Genomic DNA, 25744 nt, shown 5'->3' on the forward strand with positions numbered 1-25744 from the left:
CAATGCTTCTCACATTTCACGCGACCAGGGTACTTGGGTAGACTAAGACAGGGAATGGGGGAGTAGTTGTCTCTTCGCTACGTCAGCGGACTGGTGAAGAAGTTAATTCATGTTTCAGAAGGTATCAAAGTAATATTTGCTGAATGTAAATTGATCGATCTTAAAAAGTGATAAAAACTTATCTGAAGTTTACAATTCATCTCAACAAAGCAATGTGGGGTGTGATGGCAAGAAAACGTGACTGGAAGTTTCGGGAGGCGGAAGGGCACTATTTAAATAACTCGGTTACTCTTGGTAATCTTGGATACTTTTAAAAGGTAGCGATAAAAATTCATGTGGGCTTTAATGCGTACTCCGCCTTTAATGCCAGGTACAGTAGTGTCATTATCAATCTTTGGTAGAATAGTACTTAATGAGGCAAGACTTTTTGGTGCGTGTACCCTTAAACGTCCGAAATCATTTAGAAAGACCATTTAGAGACCCTCTCTGGTATTAGTGTTATGAGGTCAGTGGTGCATCACTATCAAAGCTTATTCATGTTTCTGGAGCATGGAGAATGCCGGGATGCTGATCCACCACAAGTAACCTCCAGTATAGTATAGGGGCTTACTCAAAAACTCAAACATTACAATGAGCAAAGTCCTTCGAACGACTCACTGTACGACTGATTGACTCACTGCATGTCTTAGTGAATGACCGGCAACTGATTGACTGACTGCATGTCTTAGTGAATGACCGGCAACTGGTTGGCTGACTGCATGTCTTAGTGAATGACCGGCAACTGCTTGACTGACTGCATGTCTTAGTGAATGACCGGCAACTGGTTGACTAACTACATGTCTTAGTGAATGACCGGCAACTGGTTGACTGACTACATGTCTTAGTGAATGACCGGCAACTGGTTGACTGACTACATGTCTTAGTGAATGACCGGCAACTGGTTGGCTGACTGCATGTCTTAGTGAATGACCGGCAACTGCTTGACTGACTGCATGTCTTAGTGAATGACCGGCAACTGGTTGACTGACTACATGTCTTAGTGAATGACCGGCAACTGATTGTCTGACTACATGTCTTAGTGAATGACCGGCAACTGGTTGACTAACTACATGTCTTAGTGAATGACCGGCAACTGCTTGACTGACTGCATGTCTTAGTGAATGACCGGCAACTGATTGACTGACTACATGTTTTAGTGAATGACCGGCAACTGGTTGACTGACTACATGTCTTAGTGAATGACCGGCAACTGGTTGACTGACTGCATGTCTTAGTGAATGACCGGCAACTGGTTGACTAACTACATGTCTTAGTGAATGACCGGCAACTGGTTGACTGACTACATGTCTTAGTGAATGACCGGCAACTGATTGACTGACTGCATGTCTTAGTGAATGACCGGCAACTGATTGACTGAATGCATGTCTTAGTGAATGACCAGCAACCGATTGACTGACTACATGTTTTAGTGAATGACCGGCCACTGATTGACTGACTGCATGTCTTAGTGAATGACCGGCAACTGGTTGACTGACTGCATGTTTTAGTGAATGACCGGCCACTGATTGACTGACTGCATGTCTTAGTGAATGACCGGCAACTGGTTGACTGACTACATGTCTTAGTGAATGACCGGCAACTGGTTGGCTGACTGGAAAATATTTAAACAGTACTTTGAGTTTCCGAGCAAACACAGGAATAACTACACGGATACGAATAAACAAAACTACAAAACTTGATGTGTACTACAATCAAAACTCGTTTCCATGGATTTAATCAAATAAGGAGAGACATTGGACACTGCAGTGGTATGTGTATTCAAATGACACAGCATGATACTCTACTAAGAGCAAATCCCAGACAGTAAAATGCGAATATTCCAAGGTAAGAAATATGTGTAAGAAGTAAAATGTACGCTGCTTTATCTTCATCTGCAGTCTTTAGTTACTGCTGGGAATCTCCTTTTTACTTCTTCCAGACTTGATGACCGAGGTTAGGTTCCTGTTTCACGCTTGATTTATTCTACAAACCATTCCATGATCCTCAGATCATTTGATAATGACACATACAGTGTAGAATAAAAATTTGCGGGAGTTTCATCTAGCGGAGAACAAGCTTAAGTTTTGTTAATTTTTCTTCGGGAGCACATTCTTGAGATTTTCGCTTTGAACTCTTTTGGAGTTTGATAAAGGCGTTTTCCGGACTTTCTGTGTCTTCTTGAGGTATTAAGAGCGACTTTTTTTCAAGACCGCGTAAGAGGCGACACATCGACCGAAAAATGACTATCCTCATATTTCAGTCAGAGACACCTTATGGTGAACATAGCAACGTGGTATCGTTTCTTTTTCCAGACATGCCTCTTCCGAAAAAAATTCACGAAAACTAAAATGAGCGTCGGTAGCCGTTAAATGGCGGATATCAGTACCCCGAGTAGAGACAAATTAACTTACTCATGAAAAGCGCAAAAGAAAGCAGGCATATTAATTTTATAGATTTGTATACGAAGGATCGAGGTATGGTTTATGTAAAAGGGACCATTTCATTTAATTTGGAGCCCATGGGTCGCTTTTGCAAATCATCAAATTTTCAAAATCCAAATATCGCATTTCATAGCAAATTTCCAATTATCATTCTCCCCATGCGGTATAACTCAGAATCGGTTCAGGTTAAGCTCATGATAAGTGAAAATAGTGTTGTTTTCGAGGATATAAAAGTTAGTTTGGGGCTTTTCATTTCCGCACGGAAAAGCCAGGCTGAACTTTGTAAAAATCGCAACATCGGCATTTACGTTACGACATGATCTAATTAGGCACCCTGTGGTTAACTCCGGAATTCCAAGCACATTTTAGCAGTTAACACCGTGTTCGATCTGGAAATCAATACAATAAGCTAGCCTTGCATAGTTAGCGACGACTGACTGGTTTTTAGCCCTGCTTTCGTTTCAAATTCTCATCTATTTCCCATGGCAAAAACTGTTTACAATATCACATTCCGTAAGCTAGCAGAGGGCGTCTATTTTTGTTAGCATATTCGTACACATTTAGGTTTTAAGAGAGTTCTAGGGTATGATTGAGTTTCACTGTGGAACGGAAAGAGGACAAGTCGATCATTTATACCGGTAGGTCAAATGTTCCTAGCCGAAGACGTTGAAGACGGGAAACAATCTGACGCTAGTGTAGATGAAACACTCTCAAGCGTTTGACACCCAATGCTAAAATTATTTCAATCTTCTTCCCAGAGCTAATAAGCAAAACACAAAACAACAAAGAGCTACAGCAGAGCAAAGGAAACAGAGGTAAAAATTATGAAAAAAAAGAAGATTAGGGAAAGGGTCAAAAGTCAGAGTAAAGACGAAACAGAGGTAAAGTACAAAATGACTGAGAGAAGAATACCAAGGTAAACTAATACAAACAAAGAATCTTAGTTGAATTAAGAGAGTTCTTCCCAATTGAGAGCTTTTAGTTACAAAACTCACGGAAATGCAAATCAATCTTTTCAGGCGTTGTTTAGGCTAGAAACTTTTCGCAAACTAAAACAGCTGTGTCGAGAAAAAGGTTATGCTTATGATACCTAATATCGTGGTGTAAAGTCATTTCTGAACACCTAGAGGCTGTCAGCAATACCAATGTTGAGGCGATAGTAGATCAGATTTAATTTCAGATCGAGCGCCAATTCTTAACACACCCTCCAGCGATCGGACCAGATCGCCCGTTCCAGGCATCACTGTTCTTTAGGCGTTGGATGAAGGGGAGTGTCACAAAGATGCGGTGCATTCTAGAAGGGTTATCCAGCCATACTAAAGGAATAACGCGCTAGGCTGATAGCAGAATTAGGCTTTTTTGCAGGTCAGTTTTATTACATTTTTCAGGTTTTCTTTTCTAAGAATTATTATTTAGAGGAAGTTTTCCAAAATGTTGCAGAGGCCCGGTCTAGTCAAACAGCCAAAAAGGCACTGCACGTTGTTCAAGATTTTTTTCAAATTTGTGGTTTCCTTGCAGGTGGAGGAGGACAGGGGGGCGGGAGCTCGAGAGAACAGGGGGCGAGAGAGGGAGAGAAGCGGGAGAACAGGGGGCGAGAGAGGGAGAGAAGCGGGAGAACAGGGGACGGAAAGCGGTATCTACATAACGGCGGGAAGCGGGAGCAAAATGCAAGAAAAGCAACGTTATTTGTGAAATTGGTGAAGATTCGATACTACTATTCAATGGTCGTTTAGAGCTAACTGGAGAAAGATTTTTCCAGATCCTTTCAGACTGCCGAGGTGAATGTGATTTGGAACCAAATGAAACTGAAGAAAATCAAGAATGTTATCTTGACTCGAAGGAAGAAGAGGCAAAACTTGGAGTAGGAAGAGGCCAGTGCGGCTTCCCCCGGCGCATGGAAGCTGGACTTCAGTCTAACCTTAAAACTTTCCGCAGAGGTTTAAACAAGATTTCAACGTATCGAAGAAATCTGATAATCAGTCGAACAAGACTGTACAATCATGCTTCACTAGTACTCAAAATGAACGCTCAAAATGCAAACGGGCGGTTCAACAATTGATGTACTAGCTACGACTGGTTACTTACGTCAAAAAGGGAAAGCAAGCACGAACAGATGAGAAGCAAACTCGAAACGTTACGTCTGCCTCTCGACTTTTTCATTTGATTTTCAAATGGCAATAGCTATTACATCACACAGTGAACTGAGACTTACGTCTCTATAACGAGATGTCAGAAGCGACGATCAAACTGTGATAACCCGATTAGTGAAACTTAGTTTAATTAAGAAAACAGACCTGTAGTAAGTTTCATCGGGAACCAATGATCCCCCGCGAAAACAAAGGCCAGAAAATGAACAAGAATATGAAGTTTTGGCACAGTTTGAAAGTTAAACCCGAGTTTCTGATCCTCTTGATTAATCTTAAGACGGGAGCAACACAATGAAGGGCGGGAGTCGGGAGGCAAAGGGACACAAAAGTACGGGAGGCAGGAGAACGTGGCACGGGAAGCGGGAAGCTCGGAACCCTTTGGCCGTCCCCCCCCCCCCCCCTTCCCACTTGCAGAGACTTCACTTCATGAGGCAGCCTTCTTTATTACGGAAACTGTGTTAAGGAAGACAAACAGGCAGTTGCCACAAAGAATAACTTCTTACTAACTTAGCGTGATGGCCGTACTGGGGATTACTGGCCCGAAATCGTTGCAGTGCGGAGCGAGTGTAGCGAGATCCGTAGAGAAACGACCGAGGACCAATACAGTTTGAGCAAGTGATGTTACTAAAATATTTTATTATGTGGCACTCGGGAAAAAAATTCTATTGTCACTAATGATCACGAGTTTGTCTTTTTTTTTTATGTAGGTGTGGTTATTAACTCAATCGAATTATTTCTACTTAGCGTACTAATTGACATTCTTTTTTTAGATTTTCACGTTCTAAAGATGTTAAAACGGTGTCCCCAAGGTGGGGAAGGGAATTTGAACTGAAAGGGTCAAGTCTTTCCACTGGAATAATGGTGGTTTATCTTTTAATGTGGAGACACTAAAAGCAAATGGCTCAAGAGAGAGGAAAAGGAAAGGGTAGGAGAGGAAATAATCAGGGCGAAGGGGGTGCACTTACTTACTTTCGCTGTCAACAAACCATCACTTCTACATTTGATAAATCTCCGTACAAAATTTCTTATTTTCCCTCCCAGTCCCAGTCCCCGCCCATCTCCCATACCCAGTCAACGGTGTGGCTATGATCACGGGTGCTGTCTAAAACAGGTGCAGATATTCTTGGATTCTTTTTATCGGAAATTTAGAATAAGTATTAACAAAGCTGCATCGGGGGGAGAGCTAGGGGAAAAGAAACGCTAGTATCCCTAAATCGTGTCATAAAAGGCATATTTGTTTAAATATTTCTGTGATTTGTGAGCACTAACCGCTCTAGTTGGGTTTACAAGATGCGCATACAAGCACAGCAAGAATTTAGGAAATAAATCTACTACACCAACAAAATGTTTCAAACCTTCACTTTAAACTTTGAAATTTATTTACAAATGCTTTATCGCTCTTTATGGAAACAAAAATATTCCGCATAAACTTTTCAAGTTGCGTGTTTTCAAATTGACCATCCGCCTGGTCCATCGTGCAGCTCCAGTCTAAACCGAAATTAAAAATTTTTCTGTGTTTATAGAGAATTAAATGCACCGTGACAACTACTCAATTTATCGAGAGAGACTACTTCCGGAAAGAAAACTCTTAAACTTCTGAAAGACTTTCTTTCTTCTTTCGCCCAACGGCAAACGTTTGGAGACAACTTCACTCGGCCGGGTTTTTTTAAAAAGAGATCTGGGCCGAGTACAATAACTGTGTAGATAGCCTGTCTTTTAACCTGTAAAAACAACAAACACAACAGAACGATTAGAAAGCAAAGGAGAATAAACTGCACCAAATGCCGTTTCAATCTAGCGGGCGATTAACCGTCAATTAGTACTGGAAAGAAGTTTATGAAAACCACCCACGTCATCACGTATGTTAAATATGCAAAGAAAGAGGATAGATACGAAAATAGAGAAAAAGCCTTGACGTTAAAGCCTGAATATACTGTCACCTAAGAGTTAAGAGGAAGATTTATAAATCTATGTAACACGTTAAACGAAATACACTGTTATGAAACGAAGCCTAAAATTACTAACTGTGCTGTAATGAGCTGTACCTTGAACGGGTTGAAGGCTGACATAGTGCACCTCATGAATATGTCCCAGCACAAGTGCTTTGCTTTCATCAACTGGACAATGTGGCGTAATCATTACATCATTGCTATGGGGTAGACTGCTGACCACACGAATGCACGTTTCATAGCAGTTTGCTGCGGCACACAGAATCACGTGATCACCCCAAGCGCCATCTTGTTCCATGTGTGTCAAGTAGTCAGTCCATGTTTGATATCCATGGACAAAGTGAAACAGATCTGTTCCATCCGGCTGTAAGAAAATCAGTTCAAGAAACAAAGTTAAAGACGATTGTTGATCAGAACTTGAGCGCGTGGAGTACGAGTCATGGAGTAATTTTTTTAAAGAATGGTACGAGACGACCTTTAATTAACAATTTATTGTGGAACAACAAGGATTCGCAAACCGCAGAAAAACAACAGGAAAGATCCATTATTAAGAGAATAACTGGAATTCTGTTTAGTGTTATCTAATGGAGATTTAAGGGGGGCATTTTTTAAACCGAAATATTAAATGACTAAAACCGTAAAATTCTGCTACTTCGGAAGTCATATTAAGGCCCCGTCCACACGTATCCGAATATTTTTGTATCCGCAAATTTTTTTATGCGGAGACAAAAATATCTGCGTCCACACGTAGCGTATACGAATCGTATATGACCGTCCACACGTATCCGATTCGTATCCTGACATCTCAAAGGATTAGTCAACAGAGCATGCGCATTACAAAGAAGAAAGCTGAGCTTGCGATAATTTTGGCGCCAAATTCGCGGCTTTCTTGTTTGTTTACTTGAGGTTTCAACACGTGTGAGCTTGAAGAGCGAAAAAAATTCCTGTTAAAAAAACACCATAAAAAATGTCTCAGTTAAGAGAAAAACAGAAAAAAACCAAAGACAACTCATTTGTTTGGACGGACGATGAAGTATTGCTGCTTCTTAAAGTGACATTGGATTACAAAACAGCATAGACTATGGAAAATATCGATTGGGAGTCGTGCCAAACCAAATATTCTGACATTTTAGATCTCTTCAATGACCAATATCCTTCACAAGAAAATGCTTCTTCAATTGGGAATGATTACCCACATAAGAAAGGGGAACTAAGTCAATTTTGACTTCCAAGCTGAAACAAATTCGTCAAAAGTTCCGTCAGGCTGTTGACAGTGGTAGAAGAAGTGGTCATGGCCGTGTTCTTCTGTTATACTTCGAGCAATGCGAGTTAGTCTGGGGTGGTTCGCCTGCCACAGAAACCATACCGTCAGGTGTAGAATCTACAGATATTGATGATACCAATACTACTCCTGAATCTGTTAGTACTAACTCTTTTGACGGTGAGGACGATTCATTTAATACTGACCAGGAGTCAGTGGGTAGTCCTGTAAGTTTTATATACTTCTTTCCAAGATGTACAGTGATGGCCTTACATACTTTACGTACAATCTTAGATACAACTTGTCTTGAAATACCAAAGGCATTGGCTGTCTTTCGTAACCTTCCCTCATCACTCAAGTAATACAGCGTGACTGCAACTTGTTTTATGACATCCACTGGAGTCCTCATTATTGTTCGTTTTCCTTCGATATATGGCCTCAGTTCGTCGGCTAATTTGTAGAGAGAACCACGGCTCATTCGAAAATTCTCTCTCCACTCTTCCACAATCATTATTCCACGCACAAAGTTGTCCCACCAAGCACTAGTTCTTCCTGGTCGGACCCAGAATCTTCGTGGCCGTGCTAGTTGTCTTCCCGCTCTTCTGAGAAGTCTTTGGCGTCTGATTCCTGAATCAGATATAGCTAGAAGCCGCATAATGCTTAGACGTCTTCTCAAGTAGTTAAAGTTTAGATTTAACATTGCAACATTTAGTTGGAGACACGCTCTTAGGCTTGAAAGTAGTCCTAATAGCATAGAACACAAAACGTTTCTGCTCGCCGCCATTTTGGAAAATCTCGCGCGGAAAAAGACTGGTTCTGATACTGTGACGTCAGCGTATACAAAAATATAAGGATACAAGCGTCCACACGTATCCGGATACACAGCGTATACAGAAATTTCCACTCTGGAGAGCGTATACAGAAATCTCCGGTTACACCGAGCGTAGACGGCGGACACGTGTGGACGCTAGGTGTATCCGCATAAAAAAATTTGCGGATACAAAAATCTCCGGATACGTGTGGACAGGGCCTCAGTAACAAATAGATTCAACTGTAACCAACATCATTACGCAGCTTCTTGAATAATAAAATTATACCGTGAACACTGGGATATGCTCTGGTGGTGTTGACCCGCATACACACTTAACCTTAAATAGAACAGCAAGAGACAAACTCTGTTAGACATACTAACATCAACTTACTAGTTTTGGGTTAATTCTGAGGTACTGAACCAAGGTTTGCCTTAATGTGCCATGTGTGATTTTGATTCCTTTAACAATTTCCAGTTGTTCTGACAAGGCATAGAACATGCAATTTCCTGATCCTTGATTGTCAGATATCGTGAAGCCCTTGTCTGATGCAGTAGTCCTCAGCCCCAATGATAGATCTGTTCTGCTCTTGACTTTGCTTGCGTCAAGTTGCATCTGCTGAAGTTCCCGGATGATTCGGTCAAGAGAACCTAGAAGGGACAAAAAGTTTTTTTAATCTAACGGCATGAAAGAAACGAAACAATTCCCCATCTTTACAGAGAAGTTTGGGGGTAAAAAAGGTAAAAAGGGCTTCAACCACTAAACAACCAGTGTATTGTCCAGCTACTGAGCCTTGAAATGATAAATTGTGACTTTTTATTTGCAAACGAATATACTAAAAGTCAAGAGAGAAGATGCAATGAGGAAAAATTTACGACAAGGTTTAAACATTTTTGCAGAACTGGAAAAAGAATCCCAGCGCCGGTTATTTAAACAAACTTCACTGTGCCGTTTTTTGACAAAACCGCGTTCTAAACTATATTAAATTTTGGGAAGTACATTTATTTAATGAAAACCGCGGTTAGGGTTAGACCTCGTATAAATGAAGGATTAATCGCATTAATATATGATTACTTCATTATTGTGTCGGAAAACGACTACACTCTGAATAGCCGGTACAAATACACGTTTTGATAGCAACAGCATTTCAACTTGGGCTTCGTTTCGGGAAAAATCAAAGGAAACTGTGAATAAGTCGTGGATACATCGCGTTGGAATGAGTTTTGAGGATAATTAAATTCTAATGGGTAATTCCATGATACAGTTGAAACTACATGGCATTACTTTGAACTGCTGGGATGATGTTGGGTGAATGGTCAGAATTCACATTTTAGCTATCGGTCAGTACAAAATACAGACTGTAAACCGGGTACGAAATGCAGACTGGGTGCAAAATGCAGACTACAGACTGCAGATTGGGTACAGAATGCAGACTGGAAATTTTGAAAACTGTTATTTAAGTAATAATAACAAAAACTATTCCTTCGACTTGATATATTTTTAACGTTCAGGGGTGTACACACAATGATTTTTACAAATTAATGTTTGCGTAGTTACCAAACAGATGAGAGGTAAAACCATCAGAAACTTAAACAATTGGCTAGTCACGAAAACAACGCCTCGCTTTCCCCTATAAAACTTCGCCGGTTACTCATTTTAGCGATATATAACGATGTAAATACTGACGGCTCGCAGTGAGAAGAATGAAGGCTTGAAATTGTATTTAAGACCGACTGTGGCCTGGACGCTTTGTCGAAAAAAAATATCCCAGGGAACGGCGAGGAATATTCCACAATAATGCAAATGATGGCGAAAGATGATCGCGGAAAAACAATTGCATTAAGCGTCTTCACTCATAGCTACACCTTTAGTATTTCAAAGAGCTTTGACGTCGCAGTTAGCACATGTGCTAACTACGACGAGTATTTTAATCAAAATCGAAACTCCTTCAAAGAAAGGTCCAGTTAAATTTTAAAGTTTATTTATTTAATTTATTTAAATAAACTTAATTTATTTAATCACTTTCACCAGAGTATGGTGAGGGTCGCACAACAGAGCGAGGCTCCAAATTAAGCGCGCCCAATATCCCACCCATCCCACCCCAGAGGAGGACATCCATCACACAGTAATCTCGTGTGTGGGAAATTAACGTCTCCTACCCCAACCCTGCAGGAGACGGGACCTCCATTTATTCGTCCCTATCCGAGAAGACTAGAATATCTAACCATTTCTTGATGTTATAGAAAGGTAGCAAATTCTTCTCAATTATTTTAAGACACTGAGTGTTGGTCCGGCCGGGGCTCGAACCCTCGACCTCCCGGAAATGTAATAGAGGTGTTCCCGTATAATTGCGGAAAGTCGTTATTATTATCGATTTGTTTACATCTGAGTGAGTGACACATTTGCATATTCTGCCCCATTCTAATAGTCGTTTGTACACTTCGCGTACCCACGACTAAAAAAGAACAAAAAAAAAAAAAAAAACGCCCCAAGTCTTCCTGTTTTACGCAATTTATGTTTGCTTTCTTGTGAAATGGAATAAAAACTTCAATTGACTAAAACAAAAATTACACCATGTCTTCCGCCCATATCAGAAAGTAGAAGAAAATCAAATTAGTGTATACATGTCTTTGGATCATAACCGGAGAAAGCAGAGGTACAAAAAGAACATCTCTCTTCCGCAGTGCAAAATATTATCACAAGTGCCATTTTCAAAAAGCGTAACTGGCCTGAAGTTGAAAGAAAAGGAAAGGAGAAATGTTGGATCTTCTTCAAACCTGTATGTTACTCTTTGGGGAAGTCAATTGCCATGCGTCATGAATATTTTGTTACTCACTTGGAGTCAGTAATGAATCAACTGCTAGTTGTTCGGTTGGCGTATCCACATCTTCGCCCTCCTGAGTTCTGAATCTTGGGTCTTGTCTTTTAGAAGCTAAAAAGATAGAAAGAAACCTTTTTTTTAATATTACACCACCCAATAAGACAATAAAACAACTGATTACTATTCAGGTTAAACATTTATTTTTGTAGTGTCCCAGCTTTCCATGATGCTTTATAAGGGACTGAAAGCCGAGTCGTCCCCAAAAACACTTTTTGAAGGATATTCAAAATATTCTCACCCCCAACAATGTCCCACATCTTCTCCACAAGAATGTCACACTGTTTCTCCCAGTTGAACTTCTCTTCATAGGAACTCCTCAGTTGCTGAATCTCATGGAGGCGGTCTAATCTTTCCTTCTGTCGGACACCAGCAATTGCTATTGCCCACTCCTTAGGGTCCTCAGACTCCACAACAAATGATTTGCCTGATGGTACAGTGCACAATGCCTCACCAAATCCTGAGTTGCCACTGACAAGAATGGGAAGACCAGCAGACAAAGCTTCTAATGCTGTCAGGCCGAAACCCTCCGTTCTGGAGGGCATCATGCAGAGATCAACTTCACAAAATAATTCTTTCAATCTTTCTTTACTCTTTACAAACTTCCTCACAGTCAGCTGGCTTTTATCGATTCCACTCTTTAGCAAATTTTCTGCAGCCTCATCCTGTTTACCGTCAGGTGCACCCACGAAGATGAGACAGTAAGATCTGTCTTTCAGTTCAACTATTGCTCTGGCAGAGATATCGTAGCCCTTCAGGCTGAAGTCCTCTGGATCACCACGGCCAAACGTCAGTACCTTGAACTTTTTGCTCTCCTTTGGGCGTTGTTCTACGTCTGAAAATTCAAGGAAAATTCCAGGAGTCAGTGCAAGGATGTCTTCGTGATTCTTGCATAAGCAGAGCTGAGCGGAGAAAGCGTCTGTTAACTTCGGTCCGACTGCTACCACAGCATCTGCCAACTTACACAACTCCACTTCAGTTCTGTTCTTCTCTTCACCTTTACAAATTGCCATAGGATAGTTTTTGTGCATTCCAAGTTCTTCAGGTGCAGTATGCACTACCTGTATCCACCTGCACTGGTGCGATTCTTTAATAAATTGAGCTTGTTTACCAAGCTTTGCTCCATGACCCAGTACTATGTCAATGGCCAGATCTCTCGGTGGGGCACTCAGCCAGTCAAGGGGGTCGGCATAACCCGGGCGTCTTTGTGCCTCTCTCAAGGATACATTGTGACTCGTTGCCATTCTCCTCTCTTCTTCAGAACAGGCAAACTGTGGAACAAGGAGAGTGACGTCCACTTGCGGATGTTTGGCGAACAGAATGGCAAGCTGTCGGTTTATGGTGGACAAGCCTCCCATTGATGAACTCCACTCACTGCCCAGGAGAGTCACCTTCAATGCCGTGTCAGACTTCATTGGATCAATTTCACTTGCTTCACCGAGTGATCTAGCAGCCACATTTGAAGATAAACCCTGAAGAAAAATACGTCATTTAGCATTAAAACAATTACAGAACATAACATATTATGTGTGTTATGATATAAATATATCAAACAACAAATATATATGAAATACATATATATGAACTGCGGTTATGAAACGTATGTGTGCACGATCCTTCGCAGTAAAGCACTATTAAAGCAATAGTGAAAATCAGACCTGAAAAAAAAAATTCAGGCCTGTACGGGATTCGAACCACTGACCTCTGCGATACTAGTGCAGCCCTCTACCAATTGAGCTAACAAGCCAACTGGGAGCAGGCCATCAAATTAATTCGACATAAACCGGTAGATGATAAATCAAACAACAAAAAAATATATATGAAATACATATACGTTTCATAATTGTTGTTTGATTTATCATCTACCGGTTTATGTCGAATTAATTTGATGGCCTGCTCCCAGTTGGCTTGTTAGCTCAATTGGTAGAGCGCTGCACTAGTATCGCAGAGGTCAGTGGTTCGAATCCCGTACAGGCCTGAATTTTTTTTTTTTTTTTTTTTTTCAGGTCTGATTTTCACTATTGCTTAAATAGTGCTTTACTGCGAAGGATCGTGCACATATACGATATAAATATGTGTTGGTCAATACTTAACCGAAGGAAGACAGAAAAGTATAAACTTCAAAAATAATTTCATCGTGATAGAGATTCTCTTACTAATATTTGAAACTGGATATAAACTATTAGGGCTACCTTTCTCAACAATGAACATTTGATTATCACATCAAGTAAAATGGAGGAGAGAACTTCCAAAGATGAATCAGAGGCTAGAAATCTGTACTTGAAAAATCTTTTTCATCGATCATACCTGCTTTCTTCTTTTCAAGAACCATTTCCCCAATCCACAGGGAGGAAGTACTTTGTCATCGATATTTCTTTTACATATTTCCGCTCGGCCTTCATTTGCATCAATGAGGTGGAAGCAGTCCTCGTGGGTGCACGTGGTTTTCACGTGGTCTGAGCATGCACGACTTGGTTCTTCTGCCTCTTGGTGGCAGTAAGGACATGCAACACACAGCCTATACTGTAGTCCCCTCAGGTACGGCATCTCTTGTGACAAATTATGAAGGGTGTCTTCAAGAAATTCACGAACGACACTTGCTAGTTCGGCGGAGTTCTGTCCTACAACCTGATGACTCTGTGTTCTTTGTCTCAAGATTACCTTCACAAATCCTGTTTTGCATATCAGAACAAAATCATGAATATCTTTGCCAATGATGAACCATGCTCCATTTTGGTACAGGGTAGGTTGATGCGTGGGCCATGTCTTTGAACACCAACGAATGGATCGTGAGACAAGTTGTAAGAAGAGACCATGAGGAACGAAGCCATGGACAAACAGGAGATACAATGGACAGGGATCTGTTGACGACGGTTTCGTCTTACAGAGTTTATCAGGTGATGACTTCAGCTGAGCTGGTACAAAGTACTTTACGTCAGTTGGGGAAACTGAGAACTTAGCAATCAAACCAAATCGCTCCATCATGTCTAAGATGTCTTCTTTGATGATTCCTTGTCCAATAAAGCTGGAGAACACATGATCAACATGTTCCATGCTGAGGATGCCACTTCCTTCAAGTTCTTGCCAGTACTTAGCATATAGGGGATTCTAGAAAATGTGGGTGGAACAATACAACAATTCTGGATAAGGAAAGGCTACGTAATGTTCCTTTTGAATGTTTCCCACGTACATTTACAAGCAATAAAAGTTTATTTCCATCAATACACCGAAATGGTCGGCTATAAAACCCTAGTGGGAAAGTTTGTATCTTGGGTTGCTCAGAGGTGAATAAGCTCACTAGCACATGCAAAAAGAACTATTCAATTGTGTGAAGACAACTATTGTGAGCAGTAGCAACTTAATGCGAGTCACTACTTGTAAATAAAAAGGCAAAATCAATAAATGGCCTGACAAGCTGCAAAAAAGTACATAAAATAGTGTGGGGTCAACAAATCATATGATTATAACAATAAACAATAAAAGACACATGTTTACAGGTGTTATCCAGTCGTTTCGTAACCATGCCGGATCTTTCGTGCCTACACGATTCGTACCTAGGCTCAGACATTTCGTACCCACTTTCGATCAGTTGGTCCCCAATCCTCTGGTCGATTCTTACCCAACAAATTATAACACATTGGCGCAACCATGGGTAGCCTAAAACCAGAAGCTAAGACGGAGCCTTCACAGCAGTTCGTCGGTTACATCGAGGAAAACTGGATTCGCAGCACAGTTTAGCCCCTCAAGTACTGGGGCGTATTTATGCAATCAATCAGATCAAACAATGACATTACGGCTGACATCAGAAGAGCCGCTGGTCGATGCTGTCTACCCCTCTACATGTTCTCTATAGCTTTTGAAATAAGTGCCCATTTCTTCGAAGAATCATCCTGCTTAGTTTCCTGTTGTTCTAATTTATTGAACAACAGTTTCCAAGTAAGCTAGTCTTTCTAAAATGAAAATAGTTTTTCTACCTGTTTATTGAAAGGTGGAATGGTTATCAGCTGCTTGAACAGATCAATCAGCCACTGAGCCTTCAGTACAACTGTACTGCGGTGCTTGATTATCATCCCAAGGCCATGGTAAAAACTGATCATGGAGTCAAACTCTTTTGCATCTTCCATGAAACAATCTTTCCTTGCGTAGTGCTCAAGTTGTTGCAGATTTCTGTGATAAATCTGTTTAGCGACCAAAGCTTCCATCACTTTTTCAAACAGAAACCACCTACAAAGCAACAGAATACCTATAATGCATTATGGCATAAAATTGGGTCTTAAATTCAGTCCGACATGCATGTGTTTAAAGTCCTCAAGTGTTAATACATGTATTGCCTCGATCATACTATCTTCAACTTTCAACTACAACAGACATGATTATTTTTTGCAACATACAAAGTCAATTCCAAGAACTGTGCCTACTCAAATATCAATCACATCTTCTTATCTTTTAGGATTATAACATTGTCGTAATGACACAAATTTAAATTTTGTTTGTCTGCACTGAAGCAACTGCTGCGCATTTGTACAATCTATAGTTTTGCAAATTTTGATGTATTCACAATTTAATCCAGTGGTGGAAGGATATTTTTTATTACTTACCTGCACATAAAATTATGCTAAATACACTGCATACCATTTAAAATCTTTATCATGGCTGATTTGAGGGAAAAAATCGATTTTGAAGTGCATGAACTAGGGTTTTTCCGAATAAATTGTGTTTTTTACTTACCTCACTGGTATCTTCTCTCCCATATAAGGCTCTTGCTTCAACACCTTCAGGATTGTGTTCTGTAATTCATTTATACCATCTACTTTTCCTTCTTGCTCTGCAGGATATATTTAGAAAAGGAATTCAAAGCCTAATACAACACAGAAACATGCGCTTACAATGAGAATAGTATGATAGCATAATTTTATACTTGTATAATTGCAGAGATTTTACAGCTGACAACTTAGCTAAGATGACAATCTCTTTAAATCCCCACATTTTAGCTCTTCTGTTCCCTATAATTATTCCATACTCTGAAATTAATGGCTCCATCTCCAAAAATTAATTGGACTCTATATGATGCTGCCAGTATATTCAGAATATAGAGTAGCTGAAAGCTTAAAGCAGAGTGCAGGTTATTAAAAAAAACAACAACAACAAACAACTCTGACTTTTTTCCACTACAATCAAGTCCTAACTCATTCCACCAAGGTAATATCTTTTAATCCCTCCACAACTTCCACTAGAAAAATTGTTCTGTCTCTCTATCTTCTTACAATTCAAACTCTGACTTTTTTCCACTACAATTAAGTCCTAACTCATTCCACCATATTAATATCATTTAATCCCTCTACAACTTCCACTAGAATGTTCTGTCTCTCTATCTACTTGCAATTCAAATTATAATGAAGCACACCACACTGCCTGCTGCTGGATAACATGTAACAATGTGAGTCAGATAATAATTACTGTATGCTCAATGCTTGTCAACCATCTGCCAATATTGGGCTTTTGGTTACAAAAATTGCTACAAATCAAGTGTTCTTGAAATTCACCCAAAGATAAGCTTTTATACAATTATAAAGTCAACAATTACTGCAAGTAACCTATGGTTATGGATACAAAATGAAATCACTTATCTTACCTGTTTTATCATTCGGGACAGTGCCCAGTCCAATACTACATATTGGACTGGCAATGGAGCATTTTGATTGGTTGATTTTAGTTATAGGCCCTCTGACTGCCCGAGTTGTGTGATAAAATCATTTATCTTACCTGTTTTATCTTTTACAATCTGCTTTCCAATATTTCGGATAAATTTTTTCATCAAATTAGAACTCTGAGTGTTGTCAATGCAGAATAAGGGTTTGACCACATGCTTCTCACATTCCATACCAGAAATTCTCTTCTGAATTTGTTTCTTTATTACTGCAATGTCTTCAACTGGTTTGTCAGCATGTGTGCCAACAATGAACACTGGGGGGTGGAGGTAGGGCAGCTTGTGTTGTGCATCATCATCTGTGTCATCGGTTGCCAGGGCAACACTATGTACTGTAGCCAGCCATGACAGCAAATTCTCCATGTTTGTTTCATTGTTAGGATTTTCCAACTTCACATCATTACACCCTTGCCTCATACTGGGCTCAGCTGGGGCATCCAGAGGCTTGCTGAGATTGTGCACCAATATGTATAATGCTCGCTGTGATAGGAATATAGGATGGCTGGCATAGTACAAGTGCTGCCCTGCAAAGTCCCAAACATCCATTGTAACATAGGATTCTTCTGTGAGTAAGGCACTTTTGATGGATTTGCCTTTGGCATACTTTAACCATTGATTGACATGCTTCACAGTATCAGAAGGTTGAGAAACATCAATCTTCACATCAGGCTCAGCTTGCATGTTTTCATCTTTACATTCAGTAGAATGTTCATTGCCATTGTTTGGCAGAATATCTGTGAAACCTTCATCCTCCTCAACCTGAATGGAGAATTAAATGAAACATTATGCTCACTTAAGTGTATATAATTATGTAATCAAACTTGACATCATGGACAGGTTGCTAAATGATAAAACATTATGATCACCTCAGTCTAGAATAATTCTAAGGGGGCAAGTTTCTAATAAACTGTTGGACTAATTTAGTGAGGGGGTATAACAAGATAACTTGGTTTACCGACTGAGTTGAACTTATAAATTGGCTACTGTAAAGAGTTCTGAAACCGACATCTCAAGTGTAAGAGCCCTTAGATAGAGATAAACTTAGATTAAGACATAGAAGAACAAATCCTCCCACCCTGGAGCTAGTCAATTCAGACGAAGAAATGTTTGAGATGCAATGAATATATGAAGATCATATATTTTTTAACTGCGGTATTACAAACGTATGATGCACGATCCTCGCAGTAGATAGCGCTATTTAAGCAATAGCGAAAATCAGACCTGAAAAAAATCAGGCCTGTACGGGACTCAAACCACTGACCTCTGCAATACTAGTGCAGCGCTCTAAATAGCACTATCTTAACTGCGAGGATCGTGCATCATACGTATGTAATACCGCAGTTCAAAAAAAATATATGATCTTCATATATTCATTGTATCTCATTTATCACTTTCACGGGTTTATTACGAATCAACTTAACGGCCTGCTCACAGTTGGCTTGTTAGCTCAATTGGTAGAGCGCTGCACTAGTATCGCAGAGGTCAGTGGTTCGAGTCCCGTACAGGCCTGATTTTTTTCAGGTCTGATTTTCACTATTGCTTAAATAGCGCTATTTTCTGCGAGGATCGTGCATCATACGGAAGAAATGTTTGTTGACACTGAAGTTACATATTAAGCATTAGCATATATAACATACATTCATTGAGGCTCCTCTGTAAGGATTTTATAGCCAAAATGTAACAAAAGTTATCAAAAAATTATATCAGAGAATAAAAAATAATCACGACTGAAAATTTAAAATTTTAGGTGATTGGAGAAAAAAATCTCAAATTTCCTTTCAAGTTGACTGAAGATGCCACTGAAAAAGCAATTCACAAATGGAAAAATCAAAAGATGCCCCATCATTTTTATGGTAAAAGTTTTGCATGTACGCCTTCATTTAAGATGTTTAAATAAAAATTACTTGTAGATCTTTAATTCTTTTCTAGACTCATCTAAACACTTGTGAAAACATCCAAAGAAACAGACTCTTTCAGGCACATGCTGGATGTAAGAAATTTAAAATTTTTCATAAAGAAAAGAATTTTGAAAAATATCAAGTTTAAATCTTACTCATTCCCTTAAAAAAATATTTTCTCATGAGGCTACTTTGCACTCCCTTCTCTTCTTCCTTCCTTTCTTCCTTCCTAAAACAAAAAGAGTTCTACAGACATAGGACTCGTGTAAAATTCTCAACACTTTACAAAACTCTCAAACCTGTTTTGACTTGAAAATATCTCCAACTTCATCTTTTAATTTCAGTTTTCCTCCATCAATTGTATCTTTCTTTAAAATTGTCTTTCGAGAAATATCTGCTCCACACATTCTGTCTGCCACAATCTTTGCTACATCTTTTGAAGATTCCAATAGTCCTGGCTTACTCTCCCTGGTCAACTGCCAGTTCTTGACAGCTTGGTCAACATCAATTTCACATTTTGAAGGATCCACTTCAATCCCCTCAGTACTCTGTTCTTTAGGGTCAAATGGGAGGCCTAAAAGACTCTTCTTCAGACTGGTTTTACCAGCGCGATCCTGACCAACCAGTATAAGACGCCCACGGTAAACTTTTACATATCCATCTTTTAAAGCCTCTTCGTAAGCCGACTGTGCTTTGGTTCCTTTTGCTCTTTTAGAGTCTAATTTAAAAAAAAAAAAAGTTGTCATGATTGAGCCAAAGGAAAAAGTCTAATCAGAGGAAGTTGTAATTTATTTTTATAAATAAGAAACCTAAACAAACAGCAATTTTTGTTTTAATAAGTTATAAAAGAATCTGCAACAAGCTTAGAAGTAGGTAAGTAAATTTAATGATATGTCTACTAGGTATAAATTTAAAAACTATGATTGTATAGATACATAGAAAAGTCATTGCATTGCTGGGTTTGGTAAACATAAACACAATGACTATTTTAAACTAACTCAAAGAAATGAAACAGTAAAGAGTTTGATTAAAATGTGAGTGATCAAACTAAACAAAGGCAATAACTGATGTCAATTCTGCCAAATGGTGTTTGGAAAACAGAAAGAAAAATCACATATTCCCAAAACGTAACAATTGATACATTCTAAAATATTACAAGGCCAGCATAAATTATGGTGTAACAATTATCAAAATTACTCCTGACCAGACAAGACAAAAGTTTTATTCCCAATAACCTAACCTCTCGTTTTAAAATCATATCAGTCCATAAATTCTGTATGATATAAGCTAAATGTTGTTGTACACTTAATAACTTCCAATAAGATAAAGCAAAAATTACAGTCACAACTATTCCCAGATGAGAAATGATTTGTAATAACCTTAATCTCCCTTAATTAAAATCAAATACATATAAAGTACAAATTACAATCGCAATTCCTACAACTGTGAAATGATTTGCAATAAACTTCTTAAATTCCAATCAACTAGAAAGCAAAAATTACAACTTACAATAATCCCTTACTGTAAAATGATTTGTAATAAACTTTATCCCTCCTCAATTCCCTATCAAATTATAGTACACTGTAGTTCAACTTAAATTTCAATGTCAGCCAAGTTGTTAAAATAAACCTTTCAAAATATAACCAAACCTTCCAGTACAAATGTCATGTATTTCTAAAGTGATGCAAACTTTGTTCAATCATACAGTACAACTGTAAAAGCATTACTTCATATTCTTCTCAAGCTTTATTATGAAACTATTGTCAGCTGCCTGTAATTATCAGTAACAAGCAGCATAACCACTTGCAAGTCAACCATTAGAACCAATTTAGTAAATAATGCACATGTCACAACATTAATGTGAAGAGGAATTTCCTTTACTCACCTGGGACATCTGAATCTACTTCGTGAATCTTATCCTTTAGCTCCATAACACTTCTCATTCCTTCAACTGTAAAAGGATTCCCTCTCACATGCAAATATACTAGTTTCTTCAGTTGTTTTATACCTGGACTCAACACAGTCAACTCGTTGTGACTCAGCCCCAGTCTCTCCAGCTCCACCATCTCCCCAATAGCATCAGGGATGCTGGTTAGATTGTTACGTGAGATGTTCAGCATTTTGAGTTTCTTCAGCTGTTTTATAGCAGGACTCAACACAGTCAACTTGTTGCCACTCAGAGTCAGTCCCTCCAGCTCCACCATCTCCCCAATAGCATCAGGGATGGTGGTTAGCTTGTTATGTGAGATGTCCAGGCTTCTGAGTTTCTTCAGCTGTTTTATAGCTGGACTCAACACAGTCAACTGGTTGTGACTCAGCCCCAGTCCCTCCAGCTCCACCATCTCCCCAATACCATCAGGGATGGTGGTTACATTGTTATGTGAGATTTCTAGCACTCTGAGTGTCTTCAGCTGTTTTACAGCTGGACTCAACACAGTCAACTGGTTGTGACTCAGCCCCAGTCTCACCAGCTCCACCATCTCCCCAATACCATCAGGGATGGTGGTTAGATTGTTATGTGAGATTTCTAGCACTCTGAGTTTCTTCAGCTGTTTTACAGCTGGACTCAACACAGTCAACTGGTTGTGACTCAGCCCCAGTCTCACCAGCTCCACCATCTCCCCAATACCATCAGGGATGGTGGTTAGATTGTTATGTGAGATGTCCAGCCATCTGAGTTTTTTCAGCTGAGTCAAACTTGTAGGGAATATGGACAGCTCGTTACGTCTAACATGAAGTACCGTAAGATTGTTTAGCTTTCCGAGATTTTCAGGTACTGTTGTAAGTTTATTCAATGACAGGTAAAGTTCCTCCAACTCAGTCAATTCAAACAAAGCTGCAGGCAATTCATGCAAACTTTCCCCAGTGAGATATAAACTCTTTCCTCCCAAAGATGTTAACATCTTTCTTCTTAACTCTTCTTTAGAAAGAAATTCCATTTCATTCATGGGAAACTGTCACAACAAAAATAAAAGCTGTCATTAAAGGTGAGTAACTTAAACTAACTTGCTTTGGCATTATAACCATTCAACCAAAAATGGAGAAAATGAGGTTTATAATTTAACTTCTACTAAACCAAACTAATGAGTTATATTTTACTCCTCTGAGTACAATCTTTGGAAGCCATCCACCCTTCAGTGTTCTTTTAAACACTCTGAGTAAACACTGCTTATTTGTAAAAAGCTCTAGTTATTTATTTTCATGTCAGACATTTTGACTTTACTCTCACTGTATAATTTTTTTGTCAAAAATAAACAACTGCTTGCGTTATACATGTTAACAACAAGGCTATTACGAACAAGAAAATACTTGAATTTTAAAACAGAGTTCTCCCGACTCTTTAAAAACAACATGAAGATTACCTTTATTGTAAAGGTTAATATCTAACAGGAAAGAAATCATTAGTGCAAATCTATGGTTGGTTATGTTTTGATGTGATAACCTTAAACAGTTGTAATATAAACCAAAACATGAATGATTTCCAAGCTGAAAATATTCAAACCAAGTGGCTATTTCCAGACCTGTTATTTCATTTTATCCTCTGTAAGTTGTTTTCATTTGCAATTGACACAGAAAATTACTCAGAAGATGGTTTCTTTTTTTTTAAGAGTTTGTCACCCAGTAAGATGCTTTTGAGACAACAATTTTCAATTTATGATACATCTTGCATGAGATCTAGGTCAGCAACAGTTGTCGTACACATTATGTCGTGTAATGATGTGGTTGATGCAATAAACAATTTAATTGAAAAAAGTAACGAAAACTGATAATAATTTTTCGTTTATGTTTAAAGAATAACTAAAAATGGGAACCAGCTTCACAAAGGTACATGATGAACTTGCTTGGAAGCCTCTTAGTTTGAGGAGAGAACTACATACATTAAGCCAATTTTACAAAATAGCCAAGAATCTTGCTCCACATTATTCAACTTAGCTATTCCCTAAACTGTCAAGTGGATATGCATATTTTTGTCTTAAATCAAAAGAAAACTTCACTCAATTTCCTTGTAGAGTTCTACATTTCAAAAGTCTTTTTTTTCCATCCATTATCACTGGCTAGAATTGTCTGGACCTAGTTGTCCCAAACTCTGTATCTCTTCCCACTTTGAGATCAAACCTGATAAATTCTCTTTCTGAATACTGACGCTAAGTTATATGATTGTTCTGTTACATGGCATGCATCTGTTGATCACACCTACCTCAGACTGGGTTCCTATTTTCTTTGAGAATATCTCTTGAAAATTAATAGCTGTGCATCACCTATGTATTTCCCAGTGCAGTTTTGAATCTGAATTAGTGAAATACTCTTTCTTGTTTTTCTAAGGTACACTGAGCTCAACGTGATGTCCTAATTCTACCTCTGCTACAAACATTCTAGGTGAAGCATGGTCACTGAGCAGTGATGCATCAGGAAACTAAATTTGTATTGTATGGTATTCAGTCTGTAAATTACAATGTCAACTGTGGTTTTTTTCACAAAGTACAAAGTTTGATAATTAATACTAATGGCTTCTCAGAGGCCATTATTTGATTGTTTAAATAATAAACCCCTCTAGCTTTGTAGGTTTAACTCATTGTTATTGCCAATGAAGGGTTGTTTGTGTGTCTGTTTGTCTGTGTCCCTGAATAAATTGGATAAAACTTGTAATATTGTAATCCCCTCCTTAGGCCTAGGTGATTTTGGGGAAAACAATGAAAAATGTGCTTAAATAAAAAAAATAATAATAAATTCAACATTCACTGGAAATATTTCATTTACCATGTCAAGTATACACACTTTAGTATGTTGATTGAAAGCTCTCAACCAAACAGGTTTTTCATAGTATGTCCAAAGTATAATAATCAAACTTATTGAATACAAACGGGGAAGCGTTTGTTGCTTTCGCAAACAAGAAACGTACAACAGGCCAAATACTGGAATCAAAATTTTTTGGCTTGAAATGCACATTCAAGTATGCTGTAGTTTCTACATCTTACCAAAAAAGCTTGTTAATGAATAAAAAATGAGTGAGTTCGAAAGTTTCTAAGAATTTGACTTGTACTTTTTCACTTGTCAATTACCGAAGCAGAAAGCGAGCAAGTATCAAATACGTGACATAACTGCCTGTAGATCATATAATCATGCCTATACTTGGTTACTTAACAGACCTTGGCGGTTTCGAGGGCAAGAGTACCATATAACTTCTATCAGTTAAAAATAAAATGAAGTACAATCCAGGGAACCATGGAAAAATTTTGCTGTCAGTTTAAACACTCTCATTACTTGTTGTGAATACTAATTGATGCTTAACAACTACTAGACAGATAACGATTAGAGCTAATTGACGTCAACACTATCAGAAACACTTTCTCTGGTGCATTCTAGTTCCAATAATATCCCGTTAAAAACGCTATCATAACTTAAAATCACTGTTTTCCTCTTGTTGTTGCTTGGAGTTTCTACTTGAACTCGTCTGTTACAGAACATTGACTGATTCCTGCAAGATCGTATGACGAAAGTGCTCTGCATTTGACGAGCGTCGTTAAAGTACGAACAATGGATCAGAACCCAGCAAACTTAGAATACAAAGGGAAAGAAAGAGTATTGGAGATACCAGAGAATTAGATTAATCTTACGGGAAATGACGGCAAAAACACTTGAGGGGAAATATTACATCAGTTCGATCGGGCGGAGAGTCCGAGTTAATTCTCAGCTGAATTATCTTTTTTCGCGTTTCAGGAGTCTAGCGAGGCTACAGTTTACACAAATGGGCTAAATTCATAACTGTGTTGAACATAATACTTACTTCTCAGCAAAGCGAACAACAACTGCGGCGGCGAATTATGACGAAATCAAAGAGAGATTGTGAACAATCTAGCTGTTCGGCTACAAGTAGACACTCCCTGATTGACAACTTAGGTTTGATTTACATCACAATGCTTCTCACATGTCACGCGACCAGGTAGACTACTACAGGGGATGGGGGAGTGCTTGTCTCTTCGCTTCGTCGGCGGACTAGTATAGTGAAGTAGTTAATTGATGTTTCAGAAGGTATCAAAGTAATATTTGATGAATGGAAACTGATCGATCTTAAAAAGTGATAAAAACTTATCCGATCGTTTGCATTTCACCTCAACAAAGGGATGTTGGGTGTGTTCTGCGGAAAAAATGGCAAGAAAACGTGACTGAAAGTTTGGAACTGTTAGACTGAACCAGAGAAAAGACAATACACAGCAAGTGAGGTAGGTTTACATTTATCTTGAGCCTTAACAAAGACATTCGTCGATATAAGTTTACGATATTACGACTCTTCAACATTCTCCCATACATTTCTTTATATTTCGAATAAACGACCAGACACGCCGCTTCATCATCGTTTCATCATCATCGTTTATTCATAATAAAGCAGGTGTAGGGATAGGCAAGACATTACGTCTTGATGTGGACCTGCACCAATTAAATTATCAATTAATAAAAACCTAAATAGTGAATAAATCGAGAATGGGTATGTAAATAGTGACCGTGAGTTGAAAGAAATATTAATAACGATACAGAGTAAATATTAAAAGTATCTAAAGTCAACAGTTTTGTTGGAAACACTACAGGAAGCTTGTGTGAGCCCCGGCTGTGATTTAA

General features: G+C 38.8%; 1 protein-coding gene across 1 annotated transcript; it reads right to left on the reverse strand.

The window, feature by feature from the left end:
- Window positions 1-5983: 5983 nt before the first annotated feature.
- LOC148740312 (uncharacterized) lies at window positions 5984-25526 on the reverse strand. Its single transcript, XM_088750454.1, has 12 exons — window positions 24915-25526; window positions 21015-22083; window positions 19429-19847; window positions 17288-17990; window positions 16253-16349; window positions 15499-15748; window positions 13832-14632; window positions 11766-12996; window positions 11483-11578; window positions 9040-9296; window positions 6673-6940; window positions 5984-6348 (listed from the first exon to the last, which is right to left on the reverse strand). Exons 2-12 carry the CDS (start codon window positions 22075-22077, stop codon window positions 6344-6346), a joined length of 5190 nt encoding a protein of 1729 aa, XP_088606580.1. The 5' UTR covers window positions 22078-22083; window positions 24915-25526; the 3' UTR covers window positions 5984-6343.
- Between the last annotated feature and the right edge of the window lie 218 nt (window positions 25527-25744).

The sequence above is a fragment of the Stylophora pistillata genome, chromosome 2, assembly GCF_964205215.1.
Source record: "Stylophora pistillata chromosome 2, jaStyPist1.2, whole genome shotgun sequence".
NCBI lineage: Eukaryota > Metazoa > Cnidaria > Anthozoa > Scleractinia > Pocilloporidae > Stylophora > Stylophora pistillata.

What these genes read in the sequence shown, in the direction of transcription:
- LOC148740312 (XM_088750454.1), bottom strand. Translation starts at nt 22,077, where the DNA reads ATGAATGAAATGGAATTTCTTTCTAAAGAAGAGTTAAGAAGAAAGATG. An exon ending in GGAGAGAAGATACCAGTGAG is followed by an intron (nt 15,749 to 16,252) that starts GTAAGTAAAAAA and finishes GTTGCTTTGTAG; the next exon opens with GTGGTTTCTGTTTGAAAAAG. An exon ending in TTCCACCTTTCAATAAACAG is followed by an intron (nt 14,633 to 15,498) that starts GTAGAAAAACTA and finishes CACATTTTCTAG; the next exon opens with AATCCCCTATATGCTAAGTA.